Here is a 16004-nt window from a genome sequence, read left to right on the forward strand (position 1 = left end):
GTTTGATATTGGCTCTGTGCTGTTATTTTAGAACCTCATTGTACTGGTTTACATCATTACGTGCTTTGATGATTAAATAGAATGTGATGTTAGCAAATGGAAAGAGCCAAAAGTAAGTCTCTCTAGTTGAATAATATTCTGAGTTTTGGTATCTAGCAAAGTAGGACCAATTTTCAAACTCTGAGACCATCTTTTCTTTAAATGGATGTGAAGAAGAATTAATTTGTGGGAGTTCCTAGTATATGTGTTGGTTCTTCTTGTATTAGTGACTTTATTCAAGATATCCATAGGTATGCGATTTCCAAATGTTGCAACTTCAGGTAGTTCAAACCTTATATGCAACTTAAGTCAACTGTGTTGAGTTCTACCAAATTAGCAAAAAGCCAAAAACGTAAAACACCATGATTACCTAGAAATAAAAAGCATCCTGCTGTATAGTATGATATTAATCACATGAAGCTAGAAGTATCAAAGAAAAGGTCAACCGGTATATCAAACTCTGTTTCGTTAATCTAAAAATGCAAGTTGAAATGCCTTATAGATAATGTTATTAGTCTTCCTAAGAGTAAAATATATATTTATATCCCCTGCAATGCCAATCCCTAGGATATTAATGAAGTGTTCTCTGCCTAACATTAGAGATTGTCCTTGGAGTTACTTAACAGATTCTTAATGATTGAAAAGAGAGCCTCTAATTTGTATGTCATTTTTGTGTTAATTTATACTTAACAGATTCTTAATGTAACACCTCCTAATATTTTTGCGTAGTTGATTTTTGTCATTTATAGGTGTGAATAAAGTCAGATAGGATGTGTTTTGTATTTTTGGCATTTGAATATGAATTTATTAGTTGTTAATCTTGATTTGTTTGCAGGAGCTCCAGAGGGGTCAGGTAGTACCTCAAGATGAGATCTTCAAGATTACTCACACGAGGAATTCAAGATTTCTCACACGAGGAAGATCGAAGAACGCTGATGGTACAGACCAATGAGTTGAGCCAAAGGTTGAGCGAACCTATGTAAGTCACTAATTAACAATAATAACTATTTTTTTGTACTAAATTTAGCTACTAACATTGTATCCTTCAATTTCAGAACGAATTTCAACAACACTTGGGGGAGTTTCGTGCCACTCAGCCAACCGGCATGTCGATGACCGCAGAGATAGTAAAGTAGCACTGGATGGAGAAGGTTGCTCCCCTATAAGGTACGGGACAGTTTATGGGATGGCTAATCGAGCCTTTCGTCAATTCCCGTCGGCCTTTCAAGGCATAGGTCCTACTGATGAGGGGGCATTAGATCCTAAGAAGTACCAAGCTATGAAGCAGCAAGTTGCTGAACGAACAAGCACACTTAATGCCTTGGAGGCCAGGATGTTGGGTATGCAGGCCCAAATAGATAGCTTACTCAATTCGGGTGTGTTTTCGATTCCCCTGTGTCCCGAGGATGCTCGTAGGTCACAGCTCCCCTCGACTTTCACAAGTAGATTAGGATTCTAATTTTATTATGTTTTGTTGGATATGTATATGATATATGATATTTAAGTGTTTGAATGTAGTAGGGGTGTCAATGGTACGGTTCGGGCGGTTATTTTATAAATTTTATTTCATATCAATTTTTCGGTTATTAGATCTTGTGGAACCAAAATTAGACTTTTCGAAACCGTTCCATCATCTCAATTTCTTTTTGGTATCTGTATGGTTCGGTTTAATTGTCGTTTTTGTTCTTTTAAAACAACATCATGTCATAGTCAATAGTAAAAGTTAAAGACATGATATCATGCATACTTCTATAAGACTTTGGAGAAACCTCTCTAGACATTTTACTTTTTAAAAGGTGATGAATTAAGAAAATATGAAAGACGACAATAATAAAGATTGATTTCACAAATTTACCGTAGTATAAAACAATGTTAAGCAAAGATAAAAAGCACAATTTATACCGCACAAAGGGGCAAAAATCAATCAACTAGAGACTCAAGAATTGAGTCTACTATCCAATAAGAAATTTATTATCATATGACAGGAAAAACATCTAATACTTTACAGCTTTTTATCCAAGATCGTTGGAATACCTTGTAGCTTACTACTCGAGACGCTAGAACTAATTTAATTTCAAGAGGAGTTGTATAATAGATTTCAGAGCTGGAATTTTACGTGTTAATTATGTTGTTGGCTTGTAGTCGTTTTCATCATCTCAAACCCAAGGCAAAAGTTTTAATATTTTATTATATTTAAATCTAATATATATAAAATATATTTTACACATATAAACTTAGTTGATACGGTTCGGTAGTTTATCCATTTATTTTTATAAGATTAAAAACCAACCTAATTATTCGGTATGGTTATAAATTTCTATAAAAACCGTCGGTTTTATTAAAATAAATCTAAAAATCGGTTCATTACGGTACGGTTCGGTTGGTTAAGTCGGTTTTTTTTAAACCATTGACACCCCTAGAATGTAGTTTTAAGGATATTTTGAAGTATTTTGAGGTTGAGTTTGATTGTAGAATGTTGTAGTTTATGGTTGTTATGTTGCATTGTTGATGAATTAGATGTGTTGGATGGTTGTAGGATGTTGATTTGGTTGTTTTGCAGGTGGTAAAGCAGCCAAATGTTGGAAAAAATATTTCAGATCTTTGACCTCATGAGGTCGAAAATCAACGCAGATATTGATACAATTTCGATCTCAGGAGGTCACAATTTAGCAACAATGTTGCCAGATTTTGCCCGCGTGAGATCGAAATTCAAAATGCTGCCCAGTTCGATCTCATGTGGTCGAAATTTGGAAACAATATTGCTCAATATCGACCTCAGTAGGTCGAAATCTTAAATAAATATATATATATATATATATATATATATATATATATATATATATATATATATATATTCTTTCAGAGTTTCGACCTCATGACGTCGAAAACGTTAAATAATATTATACAAAAATAATGTTTTGACTTCATGAGGTCGAAATTTTTTAATAATATTTAAATAAAAATAATGTTTTCGACCTTGTGAGGTCGAAAACTATATTTTCCTAATTTAGGTAGAAAATTTATTTTCGACCTCGTGGGCTAGAAAAAATTTCAACCACATGAGGTCGAAAATAAATATCGAGCAAGCTTTTAGCGACCTGCGCTTGGGGTCTAAAATTGGGCTTTTCTCATGTGGTCGAAATCTTTAATCGAAATTCACTGTCTTTTTAGTAGTGTAATGATTCTACTTAGCAAAAAATGGAAGAAATGGAAGCGATGCGAAGACAAATTGCAGAGCTGACTGGAAAACGTTCGAAGCTAAGTTTGCTAGAATGCAGAAGTTTATGAAGATAACACATGCCTCAATCTGATGATGAGGGAGAGACTAAATCTGATAAGGATTAGATTTTAGTGGTTGTTGCAACAATTGGTAATCATGGTTGATTATGAAGTTTACAACATTCAGACTATTTAATCTTGAAGTTGTAAGAGATTGAATCCAATGAGGATTGGATTGTAGTGGTTGTTGGTAATCCTTGTTGATTATGACGTTTAAATTATTTAGAGTTTAGACTTGAAGTTTGTAAGAGATTGAATCTGATAATGATTATATTATAGTGATTGTTGTTTGAGAGTAATTAATTAGTAATCAAACAAGATTATCATTCCTCCTAGGCCAACCGAAGATGTAAACATCTATGTGCTTTCTTGATAATTTTACAACAATTAATAAAATTTGTTGCTATTTTTTGCTAAAGATATAATTAAGTAGATAAACATATGTCATTCTGGTAAATTTAACTTTTAGAGAAGAAGATGGCACATCTCATTATTAACAAAAATGCATACAAAGATCTTTGATTCAAATAAAAAATCAGAAACTTTTAGATGATCTGGTCACACATTTTAACATTCAGTAGAGACAAATTAAGATAGGAGCTCTTGCCATTTAATAATAACTACTCCTTAAAAAGTCTTTAATTTAGTGCTAGAGTAAATTACAAAGATTGCACTCTAATTTTATACAAGGAAGTCACCATTAGTAGACAAGAACAACAAATTAAACAAATAGCGGATAAAATAACAAAAAATGTCAATAATATTCTCCCTCCGGATAAAAAAGAGTGTCCATTTAGCCATTTGCACACCCCTTAAGAATATACTAACACCCCTTAAGAATATATTAACTCCTAGAAAAAAATAGGTAAGTTGATTAAATTGCTTAATTAAATAGGTATTGAGATTTGATTACATAGCACTTAATAGGGGCAAATATGAAAAAATAAGGTTAATTCTTTCTTGATTTGATAAGTGGACACTCTTTTTTACCCAAAAAAAAGGACTAAGTGGACACTCTTTTTCATCCGGAGGAAGTATTATAGTAGAAAGCTGTCAACATTCAAACATGAAAACGTTTCAGACACGGCAGATTTGATTGAAAACAGTCTTATATTTTATAAGTGCATTTTCAATAAAAGTGACAAGTATGGAAAAGAATAATGAATCACATAAGAGTACTTTTATTCAGTTTTGCAACTTAATTCGAGAGACAAGATATATAGTACGTAAAAGCATGGTCTATATGTGTTAATAATATAATTAATAAACGTATTTATTATCTGTTAGATAAAACTAAATTAGTAAAAGACCTCTCCAAATGATGTGCATCATTGAAGCTCTACATAAATCAAGGTTGTGTGTGAGCGAAAATAGTTTAGAGTACAATTTCAAAAACTATTTGCCATGGCTTTATCGTAGTACTGTATGCCAAGTAATGCATCAATACATTGAAATAAAGACTAACTTATATAATGTAATTTGATGCTTCTCGTTCTTGCATGTTAGGCATTATATCTAACTCCTCAAACATATGATTTTGCTTCACATTGGAGTATAAAGATAAGGAGAGATCAGAGATATGACAGTATAAGCATGCCAGTGAAATGGCAGCACACAAAATAAGACGAGGGTAAGTTTAATTTCTCGAACAATATAGGCAATTCCAATGTTCTTTGTGCAAATAATTATCAAGACCAGCTGGTCATATCACATCACAGAGTGTCCTACATGTTCGTGACAAAAGGTATGTGCCAAAACTAAGGCTAATGGAAGCTTCAGTAAAATACCAACAAGTTCAAATAGTATAATTATTTTGGCTAATCCAGCATTCCTTCAAGTATCAATTCATTAAGCACTCGTGAATAACCGTCCTAGACCACTTGTGCAGATTCCCATTTTCTTTAGTATGTAAAGGGAAATAAATTGAGAACTACTTTTGCTAGATAGACTTCGAATAGCATATACTAGGACACAAGGGAATTAATGATATCTGCCAAGACCCTGTATTTTGTTATGATGCAAAATTAACAAATATTACAAGTTTTAGATTTTGTACCAAAAAAATTTTCTTCTTGTGACAGTGATCACTCCCCATCAAGAGGAAGAGACTAGAATGCCAGTCAGATATCTACATGAATTCCTAAAAAAAAGAAAAGTTGGGCGTTAAAGCTTAAGTACTAATTCTTGTTTCTACAAATACTAGAGTTACAAATCTACTAGACAAATCTAGATTCTCAATCTTTGTTTTGAGTACTAACTCCAACTGTATACTAATTTGAGAACCTTGTATATATCTTCAGTATAGCTAGGGTTTTTGTCTCTATATCCTCACATTCAGCCCATCCTCTTGTTAACCCTGTTCATTTATTCTCGCTCCTCATCATATCTCTATCACCTATATATCTTACATATTCGTAGCATAATGGTTGTTGAGCTTGAGCTTTTCTCCTCAACTCAGCTTCAAAAACTGGCTCAATCCCAAAAGCAACACCTACAGCAGCTGCTGCAACAACAACAACAACAACAAAATTAGCACAATTATTGGTACTGCCACCATTTAATTAACCCTAGCTCCACCGAGGATATTGAATGTGGAATCCTAAGGATGACGACGATTCGTGGGAAATTAGGGCTTTTGAGGAAGATACTAGCAATTCCATGGGTGCGACCTGGCCACCAAGGTCCTATACTTGCACCTTTTGTCGGAGAGAGTTCCGGTCAGCCCAAGCCCTAGGTGGCCACATGAATGTCCACCGTCGTGACCGAGTCAGGCTCAATCAAACACCATCACTTACTCCAAATACCTCCCATACTTTCCCCAATGCCAATTCTAACCTCCTAATTCAAAATCAAGAATTCATCCCAAATGGTGGACTTTGCCTTCTTTATTCCATGCCTAATAACCCTAATGGCATCTTCAATCCGACAACAATAAAATCAAGTGTAGATCCCTCTACTCTTCTCTCTATGTCACCCTATTTGACGAATAATTTGATGTCTTCTTGTGCACCTCTAGCTTCAAATGTACATGTTAACCAGCCTCAAAGAATCAGCCCATCATTTGATACAAGTGAACCATCAGCATCTAATAGTACTAGTAATGACAATATTAATCGAGATACCAATGGTAGCAGCAAGAGGGATTCAGCCATTATTGAAGATGAGATTGACCTCGAGCTTAGGCTAGGATGGAGATCATCATCATCATCATCAACATGACAGGCCAAGAAATTATACAGTAATTAGTTTTCTAGAATTCTGTGAGAACTTCTTTTCGTAATTTTTCTAAATTTCATGGATTGATTTATTCGTTTTGTGTTAATTGCGGTCTTGGACAAATAATAATGATGATGATAGGAAGGTTTTAGGGTTGGAATCTGAGCTAAAATCTAAAAGAGCTTTTGTGCTGTGCTGTGCAGTGCAGTGTCATTTTCTAGTTGCGGCGCATATATTTTTGGGATTATTACGAAATCGGTCATGTTTGGACTCTTATACAGTTAGTACCACATTAATTCATATAACTGATTTAGCAAAAACAATAAAGTTGGTAGTTAAAGAATCCTTGAGATATTCCAACTCTATTCATGAACGAAAGTTTTTCTGTGTTCTCTCTCTTTTGTTTCTTTTCCTTTTCTTTTGTTAAATTTTTCCTTATGTTCGATCCTTGTCTTTTCTTTTGGAAAATTATCATGTTTAAGGCCTCATTTGTTTACACTTAATGGAGGTCTGAATCTGAATGGTTCAAACCTTAGCCATTAAGTGCATTTATTTACATTAAAATCTAAGCACTTATTTGATCTGAATAAGACTTAATCAATAAGATCTTGAACAAAGTTTTAATATCATTAAGATGTACGGAGTATTTTTTATGGATAAGTTTTACCACCAGCTCCACCCCTCCCACCAACCACCCCAACCCTCCACTACCAACCCCTAACCCTACCTACCACTACCCCTCTCACCCACACCCTCACCCCCACGCCCACCCTACCCCCATTCAGCACCAACACCACCCCAACCCCCTCCACCCCCACCCACCACTACAAACAACTCCATCATTACTAGCAAACATAAATGTTTCACTTTTTTATCAAATAATATTTTTATTTTATTAAATTTATACTAATATTTAGTTACTTTTTTATTTGAATTGTATATTTATTATATTTAAATAAATACATTATGCATATTCAGATGTTGAAAAAAAAACAGTCTTAATTATTCAGTGCTCAGATCTAGAGACAACATCTTAATCATTCAAATATGCATTTAGATTCAGACGTCTTAATCTTAATGAAAAAAATGAGGCCTAAGAGTGTTTAATATTATGGAAAATAGTTTTCGAAATATGTTTCTCGTTAAACAAGTCATTTTTTAGTGTTTGATTTTTTCTTTTTTTGTCAAAAGGTTGCACCATGATGGTGGGGTTAGGCTATTTGCCAACCTATCTTATATTTTTTTTTAAAATAGCAATTACTAAAGGGGACATAAATCTTAGCCTCCATTACATGATGTTGACTTGAATAGACCATTGAGGTGAGCATTTGATATTTTCTGTGTTTCAATTTATCTGGCACTTTTCTAATTTCGAGAATCAAACGAGTTTTTTTTATCACAATCTTTTCATATGTCTTTTAAAATAATTAAATAATCAATTATTAATACTTAGAGTACTTTAAACATAGCTTCTAAATATGAAAATCTTATTTCAAAAATTTTGAAGATTCTATTGCTAATTTCACGATCAAAATAAGAAAATTTGACTCTCAAAATTCAAAAGGTGCCAAATAAATCGAGAGAGAGAAAATAATATTCTTAAGGAAAACATTTCCATCAAATGAGAGAAAATGACTTTCCTTACTTTTGCAAGGAAGTAACTTTTTTTTTTTACAACTATCTCAACTCTAAACTACTTATCATTAGCTCCAATAAACATTTAGATACTACAATCATTCTCTGATATTGAAAAATTCCATCAAAACACTATCTAATTTGCTAACGCTATTTTTTAATATTAAACAAATTTTTCAAAAATAATAATTTCTACTCTATTAACAAATACATAAAACATCTTTCAATTCTGTTTTAGAAAAAATGTTTCTGATCTAAAAATATTCTCCAAAAAATATTTTTCAAAACATAATGACGATTATCTTTTTGTATCTTCGTTGAGAGGCGAATTACATCATATAAAGGTTTTTCATATGTTTCCATTAACTCACCACTCTTCTCTAGAATGTGCTCATGCATCGTACTATTTTTTATTGAAAGTCATACTTAAGAGTATCTTCACAAGAGTACGGTGCTAGCCAACGCTTTGTTACAGCTTACGAATTGATCATCGATAGTCTTCATGTAAGCTTTGATATTATTGCAATAGGGATTGAACTCTAATGCTTTGGCTTATGTAGGTTTTTATGAGTATTAAGCAATTTGATCGCTCCAATTGCTCATAATAAATATTACCTTCCATTAAGCATAGTTATTGTCGAAAAGCATTTGAATTCAAGCATTCACATTACTAATAGCAATTGGAAAAGCTGTAAAAACTGCATACCAAGGATACACATACACATAATCATTGAATTTACAAATCATCAAAATTGAATACTTAAATACCAATTTGAAGTAAATTCTAGACCTTTCTGTGGACAGAGGGTGCAAGTCATGCACATAATATATACTTAACTCATAAGACTGGTAAACAAAAATAACACAAAAAATAATCCATGCTAGTGGCATAAAATAATCTCAAACCGAAAAGTTTACTAACGATTAATCTCACCAAATTAATTACCTTCACGTGGGCGGCCAGCAAGGTTATCATTTTAGTTATCATTTTAGTGAGATATATATCACTTAACCTTATGCGACTAAATATCTCAATTTCTTTTAATGTTGTGGCTATTCCCAAGCATGTACATGACACAAAAGAAAGTAAAAATATCATTTTCAGTAATACATCTGAATAATCAACTTAAACAAAATGTTGATTAGTGTCAAATAGAAACACAATTGAATTAGCATAGTACTTAAAAACTCCCAACACAAATGTAATTGTTATTAAGAAATTATAATAGAGAAAATTACACTGTATGTTAATTGGGGCAACAATGCTATCAAAATTGACCCCCTTTTTTTAATTCTTACAAAAAATGACCCAAACTTCTCTCTCTCTCTCTCTCTCTCTCTCTCTCTCTCTCTCTCTCTCTCTCTCTCTCTCTGTTTGTATATGTTGGTATAAGTGTCTGTATATGTTTGTATATTTTGGGCTATTTTTTGTAATGTAAGTTTTGGGCTATTTTTTTTTTTACAATGTAAGTGACCAACTTGTATATTTCTGAAATTTTCCCATTATAATATCATAACCTCACAGAAAGGCTGTGAAAAAAATATAATTTAAGATAACAAGAAATGCCTAACAAATGAAGTATATATGAACTCTATGTCCAACTGAATTACTTTATCAAATCAAATATTTATTTTGTATACAAAATTGAAGAATTCCCAACAAGGCAAAGAAACGGAACCTTCCGATTTAAGGCTGACTTTTATCAAATTTGAAACCCAACAAGAGACAATTTTAGCATAATGCATGGATTGCATCAACTATATCACTAAATAGTAATATAATCTATGGCCCAACATTATTATATCTCTTCATCTCTGTCTAATACAATCGAAACAATTAAATTTCATCAATATAAGGGTCCCATGCACCTCTATATTAATGGAACTCCCGTAAACTAGACAATTGAACAGAAGCCTTGCGCTGTTGCGCAATACACAAAATCCAGCTAAGTTTCAAAATCAACAATTAACCATATGGGGACGGAGGAGCGACTGATTATCAATTAATCCTCTTAATCACGAGCTATTTAGTGGCAGATTAACTGTGAAGTTCATACATAGCTAATTCCAATTTTTGTGCAGTAACATTATATTGCTTTTAGTCTCAACATGGAAACAAATTAAACAAATCAATAGTATGAAGAAACTTCTATTTATTAGAATGTTGACGGAGAACTTATATAATTTCCTCATAAGTAAAAATTAGCTCTTGACCCATGTGAAGCACATTATTGCTCGATCTTGATGTGTTTTATGCTAGCTATGGCATAATTGTCAATCTTATTCTTATTTTCCCCTTGAGATAAGTGATGGATAAGCTAATCAAGCAGAACCATACACAAAATAACAAAGCTTACTAGTATTGATTACGATAGTGCCTGCATGAGTTTAAGTACTTTTGCAGGACAGAAAATGTGCTTTAATTTGGTCCCCCTTTATTGTTTCCCCACTTCTCAGCTTATTGCATAATATCAGAACAATGAATTCAGTGTCCAGACCGCACCATGTATTATTGTACGTACTTTTCCTCTTCATCTTTAAGGCTTTGGACAGATGGAAAAAACTTAAAAGCTTAGAAAACATTGCCCAAACCCAAAAAAGAACCCACAAGGAAAATAGCTCCAAAATACAACATGCATACATGGATTGCTTTTGGTTTTATCCACTGACAAGAATCAACCAAGATTTGGAAAAGTAAAATTAAAGAGTGCACCAGTATCTTTGTAAGTAAAAAAGTTAGTCTAGTGAGGTGTGCTAAATGACAGAACTAATTACTCGCTCTGTTATATTTTATGCGGAAAAGGGCCAAATATAACAGAGGACAGAGGTGTGTTATCTTCAAACTTCAAATACAAAACTGATAGTTTTACCTCAACTATCAGGTAGGAAAAGTGAACAATTGATAGTTGAGGTATGTTTTGCTAACTAGTTTGTGATAGTTTAGGTAGAAAACTCTCACACTGATAATTCAGGTAGAAAAAAAAAAAAAAAAAAAAAAAAAAAAAAAAAGAAGAAGTGATACTTGAGGTGTGTTTTAACTCTTTATTAAATCCGATTAAGGAAATGGGAAGATAACAGTAATTTAATGTCTATTTTTAAAAAGAATATGTTTTTCTATATTTAATAAAATTTATTTTAATATTCCATTTTATTATTCTTAATGCAGACAATATTTGATAGGAATGATATGACACGTTGAAGACATAAAATTCATACACTCTTATTAATTTGTATACATGCCCTCAATTTAAGACCACAAAATTTTAAAATCTTATTCTTTACATTCTTAAATTCATAACCAATCAAATAATTAAACTAAAACACATAAAATAAAAAATATGATTAAATCATAGTTAAGTGAAAAAAATTTATGTACAAAACATATATCTTGCATTCGTTTGATTTAAAAAAAAAAAAAAAAAATTATACCGCCTGGAAGAGTGTGTGTTAGAGCTAGGTAAAGTCTTGTTCAAGAGGATGGGCTCGAAGTAATCATTGCAAAATGTTCAATCATCTCTTATCCTCATCGATCTGCTAGCAATGGTTGTTCTTGATCTCCTGTAATTTTCAAGCAAGAAAACGACGACTGTTGCAACAGAAACAATTCTTTCACACTGTGCATATAGAAAATGGCCATAAGAATTTGTATCATTTTCCTACAGGACAAATTATTAAATTACATACATCAATACGCAACTAGTTTTTAGCCAATTTAGTTAGGAACCTAACCTATGTCGCTTTGAAGTAACTTCTTGTTTTTTTCCTATCAGTGTGTGTGCGTCTAAAGTCTAAGATTTTTAGTTTATGACCATAATCCTTTTTTGTCTGATTATTTATACATATTAAATGAATTTTCTTACAAATACAAGATAATTTGAGCTAAAGTTCTGCCGAACCCGTACTTATAATACATATACATACACATACATATGTAATATATTTAAGTATATGTATACGTGCATGTATTTTTTGTAATCAGATAAGATGCTCGAACCACCTAAGTTTATTCTCCCTTGATCAAATGCATGATTCAAATTACCAGGCCTAAGATTGCTTACAAATGACGACCTAGTTGATGAAAGATCACTAAGTGTTGCCAAACAAAATCTTGGAAGACTGGAATGAGCTAAATGGAAGCTTATAAATAAACTAACTGTTAAAGAAAGTGGTAAAGGAATATTGCAGGAAAACCTCACAAATGAATGAAAGCTTTGTAAATTGAATTGAAGGTACTGAATATAATTGATTACAAGCGGAACTTGATATGTTAAATGTAGATGATGTTCGTTGTCTGCTACGTACAATTCAAATCTATTTATTGACATTATAATTAATAACTTGACTGGCTTTGGACCTGTCCAAAACTTATTTGTTCTCCTAAATCTATTTATTGACATTATAATTAATAACTTGACCGGCTTTGGACCTGTCCAAAACTTATTTGTTCTCCTAACTTTTCTCTGACATTTTTGCATGTTCCTGCTCATCATGACCTAGTGTTATGGTTGTTGACCCATGGTGCGTAAAATAAAAAAATAATTTATGAGTAAAAATTTGTAGAGGGCCATGTATCTTGGATTCGGCATCTGTTCATGGAAAAAACTAAAGTTATGCCGGATTCGGCATAACTAAAAGTACGCATACGCAAGACGAACTTTTCCTTAAGGCATAGTTTAGTTATGTCTCGTAGGGCGGACTTTTAGTTAAGGGATAACCAAAAGTATGCCCGTAAGACTATGTTTTCCTTAAGACATAGACTTTGCCGCCTTATGGGGCATATTTTTCGTATGTCTTATAGAACCTGTTTAGTTAAGCCCATAAAAGTATGCGTAAAGTACTAACAAGCATGTTAAAAGTTTGTCTTAAAAAGTAAAAATAATAAAATATATGCCTCAACGCAAAGTCTGCTGCAGGGGGTAGAGTGAAATTCAAACTCTGCCTTGCTAATTTTTTTAATATTTTCACTGAGCGGGGATTCGAATCCGGAACCCATGGGTTTTAGGCGAAGGACAAAACTTAAATACTAGCAATTTGAGGGCCAAAATTTAAAGACCACCCAAAAGAAGGCCACATGCTCTCTTGATCGATTCAAATCTATTTCAGGCCCAGCCCATTGTAAAGACTAGTTAAAACCATAAAGAAAAGAAGAGGGAGCAAAACAAAATAACAAATAAACCAAAAACGAAACCTTTTTGTTACCAAACGCTACCTAAGTAATAGAGTAAGGAACAATAATGCCTCTAAAATTGTTTGTATTCAAATAAATCGCCAACAATGATCCAATTGATTTTCACTAACTGGATTTACGAAGAGAAGATAGTCAATTGGAAGTTAAAACCAATTAAATATTTAAAACAGAATGGCGACTTAGGGCTGATTTGGGCCTGGGACTTGCCTATTTACAGTATTAAGGTTGGTAATCTGATACTGTTGGAGTTGGTTATTTCATTTGCAATTTAAACCAAATATAGTTTAATGGAAGATCAAGATTAGCCAGTGCTCAATACATCATACGCCAAAGGGCTTGGTATATTATGGATGGGTAGCTTTCCCTGTTTATAATCTGTGGCTCTATAACAGAATTGGATATTAATTGTTTCAAAATATTTGTTATTTTTTTAAATCTACTCTTTTTAACTAGTTGAGTGTAAATTAAGTAAGACGCTTAAAGATAAATAAGCATAGTATAGGCAAATACTCTTATGATTAAGATTTAAAATTATTAAATATCTTTTTAATAAATGTAAAAACCTATGGAAATGTAAACATTTTGCTATGGAAATGTAAACATTTTGGCAATGCATTTGTTAATATAAAATAATGAAAATGAAATTGACATCGCCCTTGTACACAACTAATTAAAGAAATTTGAAGCAGACTCAAAAGGTTAATAGGAATATAAAATGACATCCGAAGGTGTTTGACTAAGCTTATAAGCTGGTCAAATTGATTTAGAAGAACTATTTGGCTTATTGCGTTTAGTAAAAACTCAAAGTGATTATAAGCCAAAATCAGTCAAAAGTCGTAAGCTGGTCACCTCAATTTATGGTTTTTCAACTTATGGGCACTTTTAATCTGACCAAAATATTTATTTTTTATCCTTAATGTTTTTTAATTGTCAAATACTTTTTCAAAATAAAATTCCTAATTTACTCTCCTTTCTATATCCATCATTCATCCTTTTCCATACAAAGATGCTTTTAAATATGTTTGTAAACAATTTATGGTATTCTAGTCATTTTACCCCAAAAAAAAAAAAGTGACTTATCAACGATTTTTTACTAAGTATATCAACTCTTTATTATTAGTTTAGCACTTTTATTCAAATACGCAACTAAATTAATTTTAATATATGAAAATACTTATCAGCTATTTATAATCAGCTAACCAAAACAAACTCGTAGTGCACCAATTGGTTGACCTCACGGTTGTTTCAAATAAACCATTTTGATTCACATGTAAACACTTCTGGTTCGTCGTAGAAATGGTGTAACGTTACTTGGTTCATTGGGTCAAAGTTTGGCAACTGGCATTAATTCACTTTTTTCCCTCTTGACATAGTTTTCCAGGCTTTGCAATTATTTATAAAGAGAAATTTTGAATGACACGTTCACGTGATATGCGCAACTTATGTGAACGGCTAGATGAGATTTTGTCCCAACAATTTCAGTTTTAATATAATCTTCTTATTTCAATTCACACTTTATGTTGCATGTATTCAGTAGGAACTTAAATAGTTTTGTTCTTAGATCAATAAAAGTAACACATTGAAAGCATCTCCGCTTCTACGTAAATTTCTAAAATTTTCAATTTCATATTATTATTATTTTCTTATTTTAAACTCCGAATTATGAACCTTATTCTTTTATTTTGTCCTTTTTTCCCTGGATGTTCTTCACTCATCTAGCTTTAATTATTGTTGCTCCTTTTTTTACTCTTTGAATACGTTCTACTCTTATTTTTGGCGATTTACCTTTGCTTTTTTCCTTTTCTTTTTAACTTCTCTATTTTGTTTTCGGATACCATCCTACTTGACAGCATAACATAAATATAGTAGAAGAATTATTTTCTCACTTTAAACTTGTAGTTTCATTAAAAATTGTAAGTGACGAATTTGATATCTCTTAAATTTTAAGTCCGAAGTAGAGCTACACGATAAATTAAACAAAATTTTAGATAAAATAAATAAAATATTGATGAACTCAAAGTACTTATATTCCATGACAAGAAATACTTTTATTGTCCCAAAAAATAATTTTACTTTTGATATGTAGAAACAATGTTAATTTCAAAATCTTTCATCCTTAATGAGATTTTTATAGTCACACAAATATGTATAATATGTTTTAAACCACAAGTTTCAAGTATTTTTCTTTCTTAAATCACGTGTCTAGTAAAAAAATGACACCACACAAACTGGGATGGAAAGAATACCAAAAATTACGAATGTTCATTGTGTCGTAATTCTATAATCTAATTTGTCATATAAATTTTAAAAAGTTACATTACAATTCAAACTTCAATATTATAGAAATAAATAAGAAATTAATTTTAATACTACAAGTTACATGTACAAAACTAAATTAATTTAGCTAATGAATCCAACATTTACCATAGGTATCAATGGAATTAATTTCGCCAAAGACCACAGGCATTATATATGCTAATATATAAAAGAAAATTTAATTTCTTTTTTTAAGCATAACTTTTTCAAGAGAACTACGACAAGGCTAGATAGCCACGTGGCTATGAAAGAGGAAGGTTAAAAACAGTGGTTTAAAAGGCTGTCACGTGAAAGCGATGCATGATGACATAATAAGGGGTAGTGGTGATGT

The 16004-nt window shown here is 31.9% G+C and overlaps 1 protein-coding gene across 1 annotated transcript; it reads left to right on the forward strand.

The window, feature by feature from the left end:
* Window positions 1-5295: 5295 nt before the first annotated feature.
* LOC132054500 (transcriptional regulator SUPERMAN-like) lies at window positions 5296-6727 on the forward strand. The gene has a single exon (XM_059446497.1). It carries the CDS (start codon window positions 5908-5910, stop codon window positions 6535-6537), a length of 630 nt encoding a protein of 209 aa, XP_059302480.1. The 5' UTR covers window positions 5296-5907; the 3' UTR covers window positions 6538-6727.
* The last annotated feature ends 9277 nt before the right edge of the window (window positions 6728-16004 follow it).

Source organism: Lycium ferocissimum, chromosome 4, assembly GCF_029784015.1.
Source record: "Lycium ferocissimum isolate CSIRO_LF1 chromosome 4, AGI_CSIRO_Lferr_CH_V1, whole genome shotgun sequence".
Taxonomy (NCBI): domain Eukaryota; kingdom Viridiplantae; phylum Streptophyta; class Magnoliopsida; order Solanales; family Solanaceae; genus Lycium; species Lycium ferocissimum.